General features: G+C 36.5%; 3 protein-coding genes across 4 annotated transcripts; 2 read left to right on the top strand and 1 right to left on the bottom strand.

The window, feature by feature from the left end:
* Nucleotides 1–66: 66 nt before the first annotated feature.
* On the top strand, nt 67–3,056 carry LOC118265746 (SAGA-associated factor 29). Its single transcript, XM_035578858.2, has 7 exons — nt 67–316; nt 682–784; nt 1,227–1,373; nt 1,469–1,594; nt 1,727–1,951; nt 2,068–2,325; nt 2,441–3,056. Exons 2-7 carry the CDS (start codon nt 746–748, stop codon nt 2,531–2,533), a joined length of 888 nt encoding a protein of 295 aa, XP_035434751.1. The 5' UTR covers nt 67–316; nt 682–745; the 3' UTR covers nt 2,534–3,056.
* Nucleotides 3,047–11,955, bottom strand: LOC118265745 (retinoblastoma-like protein 1). Of its 2 annotated transcripts, XM_035578857.2 has the most exons (19): nt 11,681–11,955; nt 11,072–11,208; nt 10,786–10,989; nt 10,103–10,293; nt 9,632–9,792; nt 8,683–8,818; nt 8,308–8,390; nt 7,949–8,115; nt 7,310–7,526; nt 5,921–6,130; nt 5,705–5,831; nt 5,499–5,612; nt 5,279–5,415; nt 4,883–5,062; nt 4,668–4,794; nt 4,483–4,580; nt 4,233–4,394; nt 3,962–4,147; nt 3,047–3,882 (listed from the first exon to the last, which is right to left on the bottom strand). In XM_035578857.2, exons 1-18 carry the CDS (start codon nt 11,816–11,818, stop codon nt 3,965–3,967), a joined length of 2,772 nt encoding a protein of 923 aa, XP_035434750.2. In that variant the 5' UTR covers nt 11,819–11,955; the 3' UTR covers nt 3,047–3,882; nt 3,962–3,964. The 2 variants fall into 2 exon arrangements, with proteins under 2 accessions (XP_035434750.2, XP_035434749.2); XM_035578856.2 differs by having other exon boundaries at nt 3,047–4,147.
* Nucleotides 11,956–12,424: 469 nt separating this feature from the next.
* LOC118266479 (putative ribosome-binding factor A, mitochondrial) lies at nt 12,425–16,245 on the top strand. Its single transcript, XM_050694837.1, has 6 exons — nt 12,425–12,737; nt 12,812–13,013; nt 14,052–14,220; nt 14,840–14,979; nt 15,402–15,662; nt 15,954–16,245. Exons 1-6 carry the CDS (start codon nt 12,637–12,639, stop codon nt 16,200–16,202), a joined length of 1,122 nt encoding a protein of 373 aa, XP_050550794.1. The 5' UTR covers nt 12,425–12,636; the 3' UTR covers nt 16,203–16,245.
* The last annotated feature ends 429 nt before the right edge of the window (nt 16,246–16,674 follow it).

Raw genomic sequence — 16,674 nt, 5'->3', positions numbered from 1 at the left:
TTATTATGAAGTAAATATCTTAGCTGGCAATAGTATTAGAGCATAGATAAAAGTCTGTCAGGTCAAATGTCAATGTCATAAATTGTTTTCCAGTTTCTGTCTTTGTTTACGATTAACGTGAATAAATTGTGCTTAAAATTATTTGTGAACATTCTTGGACACATTAAGTTTACTTATTTAATTCTTTAACGTATTATTTGAAATACTGTCTTCAATTTAAACTTACCTCCAAAAGGCAGTAGTTTTAGCCTAAAGGTATCAATTTCGTAAAGCACTCATGGTGTTTTCTTACTTATTGTTCAAAGTAATAATTCTGGTATGTATAAGAAGTTTATTTCGTGTTATTTAATAATATATAGTAATAGAAGAATGTCCTTATGTGCATATTTTTACTGCACCGTTGATTATGTTGTACTAAAGTTAGTAAGGAGGTATGCCTAGCAAAGCATTATGCATTCGATTCCCGGAGTTTATTGATGTTAAGTTTTCGCTCTTGTAATTTAACTAAGTGATACTTTCGCTTACCTTCAGAGGATTAAAAATGTGACTTTATTTAAATGCCCAGAATGGTTTTTTTATCATCATTTCCACATAATGATAGAACCTTGTCAATCTTAAATTTTCGTCTTAATAATGAGATTGAAGAAATGACTAAATATTAATGTAAATGTGAATTTTCAGGTGTTTGTATCTTTGTGCTGGTTTCATGCCATCTATCTGAGTTGGAGCTTGTCATCACTCCAATATGCCACTCACGGCTGATGTGGCTGCCCAACAAGTGCAGGTAGGCAAGCCATTTTCAATAATATTACATTAATGTTATATCTCTTACTCGCGCACTCAGAGTCATTTAATGATTACTTAACCCAATCCTTAGCCATTGCTTTCCATACAAAATCGTTACTAAAGAATAGTTTAAGTAAGCATTAAATGACTCTGAGTGTGGCAGTTAGTGCAATTTCTACCATTCTTATATCTTATACTAGCTACTTCCACGCGGTTTCACCCGCTTTGCTCGGCTCCTATTGATCATAGCGTAATATTTTATAGCCTATAGCTTTCCTCAATAAATGGACTATCCAACATAAAAAGAATTATTCAATCGGACCAGTAGTTACAGAGATTAGCGCGTTCAAACAAACAAACAAACTCTTCAGCTTTATAATATTAGTATAGATAGCTACTAAAGTTGAATATCAAAAGAACCGTTTTACTGTTGTTTCCAGGAGCGCCTCCGGTCCTTGCACAGATTAATTTATGATATTGAAGCGGAACGAGCTCGCAATGAGCAATGTATTGATTCTATACTGAGGGCTGAGAAAGCTGTGGAGTCCCCGCCCTCTAATGAAGACTCCTCCAGTTCTTCTCAGCAGGTAAATAAAATGATAGCCTAATATAATGTAATTATTGGGGACAATTTTTGAAAAATAAACAGATGTAATTTTAATTTTTAATAATTTATTTTTAGCAAATGCAGTTGAAGAATTTATACAAAGCAGGATTGTCTGCAGCAGAGCAAGAAGAGAATCTACTTCGGAAGGCATTATCCCGTATTTATGAAATTCGTAGCATCAAAAATGAGAGGAGAATACAGGTAAAAAACCAGAGGAAGATAATTATCTATTCCAAGTAGTTTTTGAAATCAGATACTTAATTTAAATTATCGATTAAAAAGGGGAATTAATATTTTTAATAAATATATGATTGTGAAATAAAAATATTTCAGGCTCGGTATGCAGGCAACAAGGAAACAATTGGTTGTGGAGCTCTTATGAAAATGTTGCTGAGTGCTGCACAGACATTGCCTCTACACGTGGGACGTGTCGGCGAGCGAGCTCCACCGCTATGCGGGGCCGTGCCGCCCGACCCTGGACATGTTGCAAAACCGGGAGACGCTGTCGCCGCACTTGTGAGGGTATCAGAAAAAGAGGAAAATTGGATATTGGCAGAGGTAACTTTCATACTATTGTTTATCATAAGCTCGATCTAAATTACGCATCTGCTTAACTTAATTTTCTAGGACTATGTAGAGTTGAATTCGAACTAACCAGTAACATTATTTTATAGGTGGTGAGCTGGCTGCCAGCTCAAGGTAAATATGAGGTTGATGATATTGACGAAGAGCAGAAGAATCGTCACATCCTCAGCAAGCGACGAGTCGTGCCTCTACCCTTGATGCGCGCCGACCCACGAGTCGACGAGCACGCTTTGTTTCCTAAGGGCGCAGTCGTGATGGCGTTGTATCCACAAACCACTTGCTTCTATAGAGCCGTGGTCAACAGGCTGCCTGCTAATGCTGCAGATCCTTATGAAGTGCTGTTTGAGGTAAATATTAGTTTTGATTAGTAACGCACTGTAGTACAAAATATGAGTATTTCGTTAGTTAATTAGTCTATCTGCTTGTGCTGTTTATCAAATGAACCAATCATTTTGTTTACAGGATTCATCATACGCTGACGGCTACTCCCCGCCGGAGCGCGTTGCGCAGCGCTACGTGATTGCGATCAAGGAGGGCAAGGGTCGCGCCACCTGACACGGCTCCAGCACTTGTTCGGAGCGACCTCCCTCCAGTCGCTCCGAAGCCACTTCTAGTGACTCAATGCTGTAGATTTGTGACACACGCCGTCGTAATTTATGGACTAATGCTAGAAGGCGAAAGAGGAATTTTTATTTAATTTAAATTAAGTATGGCGCTTATGCCACGTTAAAACTGTGTAATTATCAAATTGAGTGAACTTGTGAATGGACAATGGACATTAAATGTCAGGACAAGCCTGATACAATTTATTTGTAAATCGTTTTGATTGCTGTAGATGTAAGTTGAGTATTTTCGTGTTTTTAGAAATATGCACAATATTAATAAAGAAATTAAGATTACTGAATTATAGCTAAAAGTTTGTGTATCTGACTTGCTAATAATAGCTCTGCTGATCTGTGCTATTTGGGCAAAATCTATTGTTGTTGAATCATTACTATAGGCTACTGGTGTGTTAACATAATTAATATTATGTTCTATGTATATGTAGTGGGTAAATAAAACAATACATTGGATACAATCTTTTATTTTATTATCTAAGAGTAAAATCTAATAGAATACATGATATATAGTGCTTATGTCCGAAATATACAATCATTTAATTTTGATTGATAGTTAAAACAAATTGATTTATAATTTTCTCTGATTACTTACAAACTAAGGAATAATAATACAATTAATGGAAGAAACTAAAATATGTCAGATTGTAAGAAACAAAATTTACGAGGAACTTAATATTAGGTAGTGCCATACCTACAATATGAAAACTATGGAGTAAAATAAAATATTTGCTACAAACAAATTATTCAGTCAATTATGTTAAGATGGAAAATAAAAACTCAAATTACATACTTGTATGTTGACAGAAACCTGGTAAATAAAACAGTGTTCTTGCTTCAGAAACACAATTCATTCCGACACAGCCCTTGAAAGACTCGATTACTATTATAACTTAAATCTTACGTTAAGCAATGAGCAAAATTCAAGTTATGGCATATCAATACTATATGTATTATCAACATAAATAAAAAATGAGATCAATATGTATTTTTCTCAACGTTGTGGGCGCTAAGTACGCGTGACATTGCCTCCGGGCGGCGATCTGGCACTGCTTGCAGTACAAGTTATGACTAACTAAGCATCAAGTCATTCGGTCAATCTTAACAAAATTGATTTCACATTTACATATTACAATTCGTCATATAATCAAACCGTTTTTAAAAGAATAAAGACATACGTCGGCTAGAGAGCTAGAAGTGATTTTTGGTACTAAATGAAATGAAATAAATATGACTAAGAAAACGTACATAGACTCGAATGTAAATTTTGGATGGATTTGATTGAATCTGGGAAAAAACAAAAATTTCATTACAATGTGTACCAACGTGTTTATGATTAGAATGTGAGGCAATGAACTGTCGGTACCGTCTAGACAGCCTGTCGGTCGGTCATGAGTCCCTGCAGCCGGCGCGCCACGCTGGGGTGCGCGAGACGTGCTCGCTTCACGACGTCCCCCCCTGCCTCAGCGCCGCGCTTCACTCCTAGCGCGCCCAGCGACGTGGCTAACCCGCCCACCTCACACGACACCATTGTGTTGATAGCGTGTAGGTCCTAATCAGATAATAATTAATTATGAAAACACAAAATTCAAGACAAATACTACTTATAACTTTTTTTAGTATTATATACTAATTACCTTGGCAGGGCTGCGGCTGAAGCGGTAAGTGAGATGATGGTGCGGCGGCGGTGGCGTGGTGAGAGGCTTCACGTAGAGCTGGTGCCTCTCCGACACGCGTTGGCCGGCGGGGGACCACGTCGCATCGCCGCGACCGGCCGGCAGCGGAGATAGGCTACATTCCTACAAATTACACGTAAAATTAATATGGTAATTTGGAAACATTAATTATCAAAAATATGGTAAGTTAAGTATGGCAGGTAATACTTACGTCTTTATGCTTCCCAGTAAATCTTAATGCAAAGTTCTGCATACATTGGACATAAACTTTATTGTAGAAATTAATTAAATCGCCTCTTTCTGGTGAACCTGGGTAATACAAAAACAATTACATAAATAATATGTTGATTTATCAACTGCAACTTCAAATTGATAACTATGTATTTGATTACTTACTCTCTCCATCACTCTGTTTAATAAGAACAGATCTGTACACATGATTATCAGCTAATGGCCGTTGTCTATAACAATGCATGATTTCTGTAAATGTCCTCTCTACTTGATTTGTAGGATTGTTTGACACCTGAAATTAAAAACAACAATGTTTATTAATTCAAACATTTTTATATTTCAGAAGATTATAGAAATAGAAAATATGAATAAACACTCACTCTACATATAACGTAGACGGCGCACATGAGTATTTGGTCCAGGTGGCGGTCCTTCATAAGCTGTGTCTGGTGCATCACAGAATATTCTAGACACGTCCATATCTTCTTCTTCAGCTCTTCGTCAGTTAAACGTAGTCGAGTACACAAATCATTTACACGCACCACAGCTAAACTATAAAACTGTAACAATATAAGACATATTAATTGTTAGTCTTTTCCTATCACGGGACCACAGGGTCCCGGGCCTTTGGACGGCGTACGAGGGGCCGAAGCCAACTCGCAGAGGCCCGTTGAACAATTTTAATCTAAATGTAATGGGACATCAGACATATTAATGATTATTATATTTTATTACGAAAAATATATCTCAAATTAGAAAGTCCAAAATGAAGTTACCTTTCTAAAGAACAATATTAACGAGTTATTAGTTTTCTTAGGTGTAGTAGTGTTGCTATTCGATTCGCCGTTCGAGCAACCAGGTGTGGCTTGCGAAGTGCTTGCTTCTTGTTTCAACGGCGTAGTGTTCGTGGCAACTGGAAAAAATATTACGTTAGTCAATAAGTAAGACATCGAGTTAATAGTTCATTATGTTCGAAAAGTTTCGTAAAAATCTTACCTAGTAAAGATTGTCCCGGTTTGATATTGTCTTTGAATAGCTGCTTTTTCGCCTGGTCTGCAATAGGTGACAGGTAACGATCCATAACCGATGACACTGGCGATTGAAGACCATCTGCAAAGGATATAGTTTAGAAAAACTGTCCACTAGCATTTAGCACTATTCACTATTTTTTCAGTGATAAGTTTAAGAGGTAAATTACTAACTGGTTCTACGATGCGGTGAATCGTGAACTTTAACGTCCATGGATGCTGGTACAGGAGTTTTACTAAGCTGGTCCCAGAGCGGACTGTCTGATGTCCACACTAAGGACTCCAATACTTCTTCCTCTACCTGAAAGGGAAACTCTATTAGTATCCATCACAGATTTCTATTTGATGATTTGGTTCATTCATCTGTTTATACTTTGTGAGTCAACTTACAGCATTAAGATGTTTGATAACATCACGGCTGAGTTTCTCGACGACCGCCTGTACTACAAGCTCGATAATCTTATAGAAGTGGAAGGCACTGAGTCCGTATATCTGCAATACTTTCGGGAACTTTAGCGAGTGGAAGCCGTAAGCGTGTAGAACTATCTCTGTACAGCACGCGTACACTGCCAACTGGTATGTTTCTTGAGTCAGCAGCATCTGTTCAAATAATTTATTGCTTAGTATTTTTAACAGAAAAAATGTTCAGCAATTTATACTTCGAGAGAGAAGTCCAAAATGTGCAAATTTTAACACCCAGTTTGGCTACCGCCACCTTTTTTGTGGGGGAAAATCATCTAATGACTTCTACTGCTTTGGGTGAAGCGAAGGGGAGACTTTTACTGACTAAAAACCACCCCGTTCCTTCTCCTACTTTGAGCCGGAGTCCCGGTAACCTGTTGCATTGCCCGCAACTGCGGATTGATTTATTGCCACCTATGGTATTCTGTCAATGAGGGGACGTTCAATTATTACGTAAGCTTTATTACAATTATTTACCCCCCCCCCCATCCTCTTTGTCAGCAAAAGTAACAAAACCAAGACCCCCATTTTGCTTACATAATACTTAAACGGCCCCTGAAAACAACCACAAAAACAACCTTATTATTTTTATCTACAAATTCTATTTCTGAGTATGACGTGATATTTAACATATATTATTTGTGATTGCAAATGCACCTACAAAATTTAGCTTATCATACAATCGGTTGTTAACATTTGTTGCGACGTCTGTATTATTATTATTACAATATTGATAAAATGTCACATAACAAGAAAGTAAAACAGATAAGTGACAGGTTCACTAGATTTCCAAAAAGATAGTAGATAAACAGAGGATAAATACAATACTATATCTTTTTTTATCATGCATAATGCATTTTGGCTCTGATAAGAGCATGTGTGTGCAACAGTTAGGTACTTTATTTTACATATTATTTAAATAAAACTTTTCTTTGACCAATTTATATTCTTTTAATGGTTGCAATGAATTTTCGAGTGTTTCAGTGAGTTTTCGGGACAGTTTACGCTTTATAATGGACACTTCACTTTAACTGAACTACATTTCCTGAATTTTCCATGTCCTCCCTCTTAACGGCGGAATAGACTTTTAACTCCTTCTGGTATCTGGAGCTGCGGACTACTTAGCGGATTTACCAAGGCTCTGACTCGAAGGGCAAGAGTAAGTCTGACACCTCTCAGTCGCCTCACCCAAGGCGGGAAAAGTCAATGGATGATTTTCCCCTTTAAATAAATCTGGTATGGCAGAAATCAATAGGCAGTGCCGATTGCTTACCATTATTATACTAAGTCATCAATATAAAAAAGGAGTTCACTTACATTTAAGGACACTTGTGGTTTCTTTCTATGTTCCTCTCTGATGATGTGTTCAAATACTTTATAATACAAACAGGTGACCATGTTACATCGGAATGATATGGTCTCGTTACTGGATGTGGTATTGCTCTCTCTCAAACTATTAGCAAACTTCTCCATCCACCTGTTACATGGCTGCACTAGATTCGTGTTTATTGCCTCCATGTTTACATTGCAGTCACTGTAAACAAGAAATACATTATTTAATGTTTATGTATAATATGTCGAAAGAAATATAATTATTTCTTAATAAACAAAAGGAAAATATTATTTTATAGCAATTTACTCTTGAGAATTGTTAGGATAAATGATATTTATTCTTGCAAATATCAGGTTACAATGTAACTCTTTTACACGTCAATCTCTTAAATAACTAGATGTGGCCGGCATTTCCTATCGGACTACTCTGAGAAGAAATGCCGAAACAAACTCAGGAAATTATCAAATCAGAAGATTCACTCTATATGCAAAAGAACTTTAAGCAAATGAACTTTTCCTGCAGCAACACAAGTTGACATAATTAAAAGTACACACTGCTGAATTATTTACATTTAAAGATTTTTTTTTTCATAATCTAATACTATAATACTACATTATACTTACGAGAATAATTTCAAGAGGTCCCTGGAAGGTTGCGGTTTGGCATTTCTGAGGTAGGAAGCGAGACGAGCGAGGCTGTTCTTAGCTTCGGAAACTGGTGTGAGCTCCTCGTCTCGGCGAGCTAAATACCGGCGGCCTGTTAGCGGAGTCTCGTGACAGGCGCGGTTACTCTGATAACATACAAACAGTTATAGGTAGAAATCTTTAAATACTACTGAATAGCTGAATTGGTCACATAGTTACACAGTATGATAAACAAACAAGGTCTCTGATGATACAAAGTGTTTCAGTGATTCTCCTGTTATGTATGAAGAAAATATAGACTTCTGCATATTTTAACTTTAAAAGTAACTTAAACTTACTGGGCCAAATGTAGCTATAACTTGTGATATTTCATCTCCAGACACTTTATTCGATGTTCCAATTTGTTCATTTGCATGTTCACCTAAAAAGAAAAGAGATAATTAACCGGTTGGAACTACTAGCAATGAGTAACAATGATAACTGATTTAAATGTACCTTCATAATCAACAAAGCAACTTAAAATAGGATTTAAATAATAAATATTCGACATATTTAAGATTCCCAAACAAGCTGCGAAAAATGACAAATGACAACTGATGTTTTTATAATTATATTTTATTGATTTCATTTTGTTACCGGCCAGCTATATGAATAAAACCTCTTTTTTAATATTTTCGTAAAAATCCTCTTTTAATATTTTTTAGATGGCTTACCCAAAAATATACGTTCATCAAATTCTCCAACACTTAAAACGTAAGTTTCATATAAATTGTTCAATGATTTAAGATTTTGATCAAATAATCCTACATCAAGCACGCCAGAAAGTTGTTCCTTATCACCTTTCAGGATCTAAAAACAGTAAAAATGGTTACCATCTCGCATTAACTTGGATTAATAATAAATAAATAGAAATAATAAAAATAATTTTCATAGCACTTCTTCATAATTATTCATTTAAAAAAACAAAGCAAAAATATTCTTCATAGAAACAAACCATTTTTTTTCTATAAATAACTAATAACATAATCATTTTGTAAATTAACAATCAACAGTATTACGGATATTTAATTTTAATCAGCTATGCAATGCACAGCTCAATGCAAAATACAATATTATAGTATCCGTGTTGTACAGAGTTTAAGCTAATCAGTTATTATTATCAATGAGATAAGGCCACACTTCACTTGAGTTAAGGAGTTAGTGGTTAAAGGAGGCTAGTGTTCTTACTGAAGTTAATGAGCTAAAGGGATCTTCTTTGTGCATTCCAGACATTGGCTAATGAGCAACAATAGGGACAAAAGAATGAGAAAACATCATATACTCTATTATGTATGCTTTATCATTTAAATTAAAATGATATTTTATCATTTATATTAAAATTCAATTTTATCATTTATATTAAAATGATATTTTATACTTTTATATGTATGGTATATAATGATTATGATGGATGGCTATCATAACCAATAGTTTTCTTAACACATAGTCTTGTCATACTGACAATTTGGATGCTATATTCAGTCTACAGCTTTTCAAACAGGATAACTTGGTTGAACATAGTCTACATACATAAATGCAGTTTCTACAGATAACATAATCATATAAACAAAAAAGTGTTTTCATAGAAGACTAATCATCACAGATAAAGTTTTATGAACTTACTTGTTTTTCAAAGAATGATTTTACAACAGGTTTCCAGCTGTACTCCTTTGTGGAAGCAGCATCTACTAGTAGACCATTCTTTATCTCACACAATGTGGACATGATACACGGCGCTGTGTTTGGCATTTTGAAATCATCACTCAACCAATCTTTTGGTAAACCTAAAAATATTACAAACATAAATATATTATGGCAATAATGTTAATGTCACTCCTGTCTCAAATTGGAGTAAGCGCCAACACTAGAATGTGTTCACTAGCCTGGCATATTTATTACTTCTTTCAATTCATCTATATTTCATTTTTATCTAGCTCAACCATTTACTCAATTGTATATTTAAATAATTTTGACTGATCCTAGATTACTACAATATGTTAGTGTCAAATAAAATATTACTGACTGCCTCCTATTTCTGGGCACTTATCAGATACTAATGGTTATAATTAGGTACTAAACTAAAGTAATACACACCTTTGAAGGCAGGATTAATAACATCAGTCCTTTTGCTCAAGAAAGCATTAGCAAATACAAAGTCCAAACATGCAAGCAGCAGATGGTACATGTCTACAAGATCATGAGCGGACTTGTGGAACTCTCCCTTCACACATATGTACAAACACCAGGTGAACTCATACAGAGCATTTGTCGTACAAGGCTGGTTCCTGTGTAAACAAAGTATGTTGTATTTAAATAAATAAAGCTGTTTTATTACTATCATTTTCTAGCCAAGTTATTTCATTTAAATCTTTAAATTATAAATTGTATTTAATATTATTAGGCAATCATGTAAACATTTCTAATCTGAATTAAATTCATATTTACATTACGGTCACATTAACTTGACGCTTGGAGTTGATAAGAAAAATATTTATATTAATTATGTTAATATATACTACCATATTTTCCTATATACTTTATATTGCTAACCATAGACGGCATATGCCTGGCAAGCTTAGGAAATGCAGGAGGAAGGGGTGAGGTTCCACATTCCAGAGATTTGTCGAGTTAATGTGACTGCATAGTACATCACATGTTTAATATTCTGCATTAGAATCGAAAAAAATACTTTGTACACTAAAGTCCATTATGCTGGGAACTTTTCCTTCTAACTAGTCAATACAAACAAAAAAAAACTAACAAGAAAATACACTTACTTAGACCTTCTCTTCAAAGTGCTAGGCTTCAAAGGCTCATTAGTCAGGCCAGAGAAGATTTGCTGGAAGATAGGCTGGAAGTTTCTGTACAGGACTGTGGACACTGCAAACTTGTGCTCCAAATGAGATATCCTATCTCTAAACTCAGTTGACATTAAAGCCATCTCCATCCAATTCTTGATTTTTTTGAAGAACTGAATAAGACTGTGGATGAAACATTAAAATTGTAACATACAGAATAATGGTAAGTAATGAATATAACTTTTTTTAATTGATATTTAGTAACCTTATGTTGCATAGTCTCAGGAGCTTGGTGAGACTGACACAGTTCCCTTCTACAGCTTTCCCAGACTGGACAGTTGGTGTTATGGATGTCCTGCATGCCACATACAGGGCACAAGCCATCCAATGCCCTGTATCACCCTGCAAAAACAAAGTTACATAAAAATCTACTTATCTCACACAGCAATCCTAACCAAGCCATGCCATAGAGGTATGTAAACAAAGGTTTTATAAAAATATTTTGAATCTTATCTTTCACGAAGTTTATGTTTCTGAGGGAATAACTGCGCATCAATTAACATCCTTACTAAGATAAGAGACTTGTGAGCATTATTATACCAGGTGAAAGTTGTAGGTTAAAAAAATACGCAAACTCGGATCACAAAGGTATTACGTGACACTAAACTAGATTACTATTAAAGATAAAAGGTTAAGGACGCGTAATTAAACTATTTAATTCACAACAAGAACTTCAAGGGAACAAAATGATTCAACGTAGCAACTAAGAAGGAAGAAGATCAAGGCAAAAATATTTCTATGGCAATGTGAATGAATTTGAACGTTTGGTGTCTCTTGCATTAAAAATACAAAGTAATAATTCTCAGATACTTACATCTAAAGTAAAATGTCGTTTTAAATGTAGAAATGAGTCCTTAGCCTTTTTCGCAGCAACAGGGTCAACATTTAGATCTGAACATAGACTGTCCATTACACCTATTAAATTTTCTTCACTCTCGTCTAGATTAGACATTTTTATAATGATTTCACTGTACGAAATACTAAATAAAACATAAAAATAAACAACCTTAAACACGTAAACTTATCCTGAATAGGCCTGATTTTGACAATTTGACAGATATTTGGCGGGCAGTGGCGGGAATAGCACGACTCCTCCCACGCGCGTCAATTTTGTCTTTGGTTTTAAACATGGCTGCGGAAAAGGGTTGATCTCACTATAGGTTTGGGGAGATTTTTATTTTAGTGTACAAAAAAATAATTACTCCTTTTAAAAAGTACTACATTTTTAAAGAAGCACATATTTTCTGATTCACTATTAAGGATATTTTAAACATATTATTTTTATAAAGTGTTGTGTTCGTTTTTTAAAGTGAAACATATTATTTTAATGTACGTTTTCGTTCTTTACAAATACAAATGGTTACAGGGAAAACGAAAGAAAATACAAGAAGTTACGGCCTTTCGAGTGACTGAGAGCACTAAGTTTGGTTCTTACCTGTAAAAAATTGGACAACCGTCGTGTAAAGTCAAGTCCAGTGAATGGCCAGTTTTGGGCGAGTAAGATTTAATTGCTTTGACATACTGAAATGTGACAGCAGAAGACAGCTGGCAAGTTAGCATTTTTAGCAAGAGCAAGTGACAGCAACGTCAAATCGACAATGAATAACATTCGAATTAGAAGTTCTTATTATAATTTAAATATAATATCTGTATTGTTTTGTTTTTCTTGACAAGAGATATTCATTATTTCGAAATATTGTAGACTTGTACCTACGTTGTTATCTTGTCATTTGAGATTTTTGAGTTAATTGTTTTACATTTGTGAAGAAAATGATTTCTTTTCAACGGCTTTATCATGTTTCTTGTGTAGCTTTCAATTTGAGGAAGCAAGGATTAAAACTATGTAAAATGGTGAATCCGAAGAATAAAAGGTAAATGTCATTTTCTTGACGTGAAACAATATAATTAAATTTTGAGGTTATGTGTTTGTTTTGGTCGATTTCAGGCAGTGGCACCCCACACAACAATTCTTCGAAAATACTTTACCGACTGTAAAGAGTCTGACGGCACAGAAACACGAGCCTGGGAAGCGTGGTATGCGGCGCACAGCCATGCTGAACAAAATGTTTATGAAATATATAACTGACTTGATATCTACGGGCACATCTGCTTTGGATGTAGTAGGACGAGGAATTGAGATTTCTAGAGTAAGTATTCAATATAGTCATTAATAAGCACTATGAGATTTTGCTTAGCTTTGTGGAAGTTCGATAGCATAGCAAAACTGGTTTTGTCTAGTTATGAAAACTATTTTCTACTGAAGACTTTATATCTTAGGTAGCTAGTGCCTATCTAGTATATCTACCTAATAGCTAATATCTACAGCCACATTTATTCTTCTTGTATAGATTGTACTTTACATAATTAAGAAACAAAATGATAGCCTTCCCTGGTACTAATATGACTAGCAATATCTGCTAATGATTACATACCACTATTTTTTTTTATTACTAATCACATCATTAAATATTAGTATTAAAAATATTACTAATAGGCCTTTTTTTTCTGTATAGTTCCTAACCTAATGTAATTTTTAAAATATAGTTCATAGACAATACTAATCCCATATTAATTTTGTAGAACTAAGCATGTATTTTAAAAGAAATTGTAAGTGGAGTGTTATAATCATCTTCTCTTCTCTTCTCTTCTCTTTGGTTATGCTTTAGTTATTTGCGGCATTAGGAGGGGCATGAGGGTGGTTGGGTTCTCATCTCCTCTCCTCCCCTCTCCTCTCCTGTCTTCTCCTTCTCCTTCTCCTTCTGCTTGTGCTTCTCCTTCTACTTCTCCTTCTCCTTCTCCTTCTGCTTCTCCTTCTCCTTCTGCTTCTCCTTCTCCTTCTCCTTCTCCTTCTCCTTCTCCTTCTCCTTCTCCTTCTCCTTCTCCTTCTCCTTCTCCTTCTCCTTCTCCTTCTCCTTCTCCTCCTTCTCCTTCTCCTCCTTCTCCTTCTCCTTCTCCTTCTCCTTCTCCTTCTCCTTCTACTTCTCCTTCTGCTTCTGCTTCTCCTTCTCCTTCTGCTTCTCCTTCTTCTCCTTATGCTTCTCCTTCTCCTTCTGCTTCTTCTCTTTCTCGTTTTCCTCCTCCTCCGCCTTCTACTCCTTCTCCTATTCTATTTCGTTCGCACATTCTGTTGAGCATGTCCCTGGAATAGTTCTTGAATTCAACAAAACAATAACTCTGATTTACAGGTAAATGTCACTCCAGATATGAACACAGTGAATGTGTTCTGGGTTTGCAAAGGCACTGCTTCGGATGCTGAAAATGAGAAGATATTGAACAAAGTAGCCGGTGGCTTGAGACGCGAGCTGTCCACACTCAGGGTCATGGGAGAGGTACCCTACATTATGTTTGTAAAAGGTAAACAAAGAACTTGATTGAATTTATATCACAACTACACAGTTGACTGCTACAAATACCTTTAAGAGCGGCCGTACACGGACTGCTCGAGCGGTCGGCGTCGACTGCTTGAAGCTGTTGACGGCTTGAAGTGTTCGCGACTGCTCGAGCAGTCGTGTGTACGGCAGCGAATGAATGGCTATAGTTCATCGTGCCGTCGCGGCTTCAAGCAGTCGGTTATAACTGCTTGAAGCCGTCCGTGTACGGCCGCCCTAAGTGTCTAATTGAATATTAACTTACTATTCTATATTGACTGTACGGTTGGTGCGGTGGCTGGGCAACTGTCTGCCGCGCAACAGGTTACGAGTTCGATACTCGCACGCTGCAACTCTTTGTGTGATCCGCAAATTGTTGTTTCTGGTCATGTATTTACAATGTACATGTGAAACTGTACGTTAGTAAATGCATCCACGATACAGGAGAATATCCTGGTATGGGGCAGGCCTAAAAATCATTTTACCAGTTTGTTTTCATGTTTTTAGTAATTTGCGCCAGTTTGTAAAAAAATAACAATTTGTTTAGGTTTGATAGGGGATAATAATCTGATAATATTCTAAAAGATAAAATCATTTGTTCCCAGATAAACAAGAAGCTCATCTAGTAGACTTGGACCGTCGTTTGGCAATGGCTGACTATGGTGAGGACTATGTCCCCACAGACTATGGACAGTTGCTGAAGTCTGAATTCACTCTGAATACCAAATTATCACCAGAGTTGAAGGTAAATAATAGTTTTTATTACATACAACCACAACAACTGACTGCTTCGTTGCTCGAGTGGTCGCAAGTGCGACTGCTAGGCATGGGGTCTCGGGTTCGATTCTCGGGTCGGGCACAGCACCGCTGAGCGTATTTCGGATTTTCGAAAGTTTCTCAGTAGAAGCACCACGAAGTCGGATTGACCTTGTTTGTTCACACTCAACGTACCTACTGACGTATCATCGGTCGAGTTTGAACAGTCAAGTGTTTTTTTATACATTTGTCTGTTCTGTTATGCGCACGTTCCGTCAGATATGAATTCACCTTTATAGTTTATTCCAATAGTTAACTAGCATATCTATATACACATTGTTTAATTTCAAAACCATAATTAAAACTATGCCATGAGTAATATCTAAAACTAAACAAGCATCTTCTCTACAGGCTAAAATAAAGCAACTAGAAGATGATCTACCAGTCTTTGAGGATCCATTGCCTGAGATGACTCACAGCATATTTGGGCTGGACCATGCGAAGATAATGAGCCGACTGCTGGCAGCTAGGAAGAAGAGCCACGATGCTTGGAGCACCGTCAACACGGCAAAGTCACCTGATGTGATATCCTACAGAGCGACTCCTAATACAGTACCTGATGTAGTTGGCAACCAGAGAAAGGAGCTGGCTGACTTCTTACTGCAGAGACAGGTTCGATAATTTTACTTATCTTTATTTTAAAGTAACTTATGTTTTTTTTCTATCCGTGCGGGAAACTTTTTTTTTTTTTTTAAAACGGATGCGTTTACAAACATACAATTTCGCATACACATGACAGCCAGACCCGAAACAACAATTTTTGGATCACACAAAGAGTTGCTCCGTGCGGAAATCGAACCCGCTACACGTAGCACGGCAGCCAGTTGCCCAGCCACCGCGCCAACCGTTAAAAATCGTACCTAAATAATAAACAAGTTTAAAAAAATGAACCAACAATTTCAGATTCTTCAAAAGAAGCTTTCGAAGCGGAACAAGCAATTGTCTCAGGTGGAGTGGCTGCTGACGGAGAAGGAGGGGGATGGGGATGGGGAGAGCGAGGGGGCGGGGCTGAAAGAGTTGGAGGAGGAGATGGAGGTAGAGGACGCTGAGGAGGACGAGGAGTACGAGGACGAGGATGACTACAACTACTACACGGGATACAGCGAGCTCACCGACCTCTCCAGCGAGTCTCCCAAGGAATCTAATCCGTAGTCCTCAATAGAATACCAATAAATTATATTATTTGTAGTAATTATTTTGTTGTTTCATTTTATTGTATTGTATTGTATAGATCTGTAGGTTGGTAAAGTTTAATTACACTAAAACCACGAGGATAAAACTCAGCAGCCTCGGATAATTTGTATAAACGTTTCCCCACACTATAGGGATTTTCTCCTGTATTGTTTTTTTTATACGTTGCTCCACACTACGAGTTTCTCTTGTAATGTATTTTTCTTAAAAATACGTTACCCCATCCCCACTAGGATTTTCTCCTGTGTCATGGGTGCGTTTACAGAAATACAATTTCACCACGCGCACATGACACCCAGACCCGAAAGAACAGTTTGTGGATCACACAGTTGCTTCGTACGGGAATCAAACCCGCTACACGTTGCGCGGCAACCAGTCGCCCAGCCACCGCGCCAACCGTTAAAAATCGTTTCAAATTAGAAATCTGCACATG

The sequence above is a fragment of the Spodoptera frugiperda genome, chromosome 7 (genome assembly GCF_023101765.2).
Source record: "Spodoptera frugiperda isolate SF20-4 chromosome 7, AGI-APGP_CSIRO_Sfru_2.0, whole genome shotgun sequence".
Lineage (NCBI taxonomy): Eukaryota > Metazoa > Arthropoda > Insecta > Lepidoptera > Noctuidae > Spodoptera > Spodoptera frugiperda.
The sequence above is the reverse complement of the archived record's forward strand: the minus strand, read 5'-3'. Positions and strand labels throughout refer to the sequence as shown.

Coding starts and splice junctions, on each gene's coding strand:
- LOC118265746 (XM_035578858.2), top strand. CDS start 746: ATGCCACTCACGGCTGATGTGGCTGCCCAACAAGTGCAG. Junction 785..1,226: donor TGGCTGCCCAACAAGTGCAG/GTAGGCAAGCCA, acceptor TGTTGTTTCCAG/GAGCGCCTCCGGTCCTTGCA. Junction 1,595..1,726: donor AAAATGAGAGGAGAATACAG/GTAAAAAACCAG, acceptor AAAATATTTCAG/GCTCGGTATGCAGGCAACAA.
- LOC118265745 (XM_035578856.2), bottom strand. CDS start 11,818: ATGTCTAATCTAGACGAGAGTGAAGAAAATTTAATAGGTGTAATGGAC. Junction 8,116..8,307: donor TTATAGCTACATTTGGCCCA/GTAAGTTTAAGT, acceptor GTATGTTATCAG/AGTAACCGCGCCTGTCACGA. Junction 5,613..5,704: donor TTCACCGCATCGTAGAACCA/GTTAGTAATTTA, acceptor TATCCTTTGCAG/ATGGTCTTCAATCGCCAGTG.
- LOC118266479 (XM_050694837.1), top strand. CDS start 12,637: ATGATTTCTTTTCAACGGCTTTATCATGTTTCTTGTGTAGCTTTCAAT. Junction 14,221..14,839: donor CTACATTATGTTTGTAAAAG/GTAAACAAAGAA, acceptor ATTTGTTCCCAG/ATAAACAAGAAGCTCATCTA. Junction 15,663..15,953: donor ACTTCTTACTGCAGAGACAG/GTTCGATAATTT, acceptor CAACAATTTCAG/ATTCTTCAAAAGAAGCTTTC.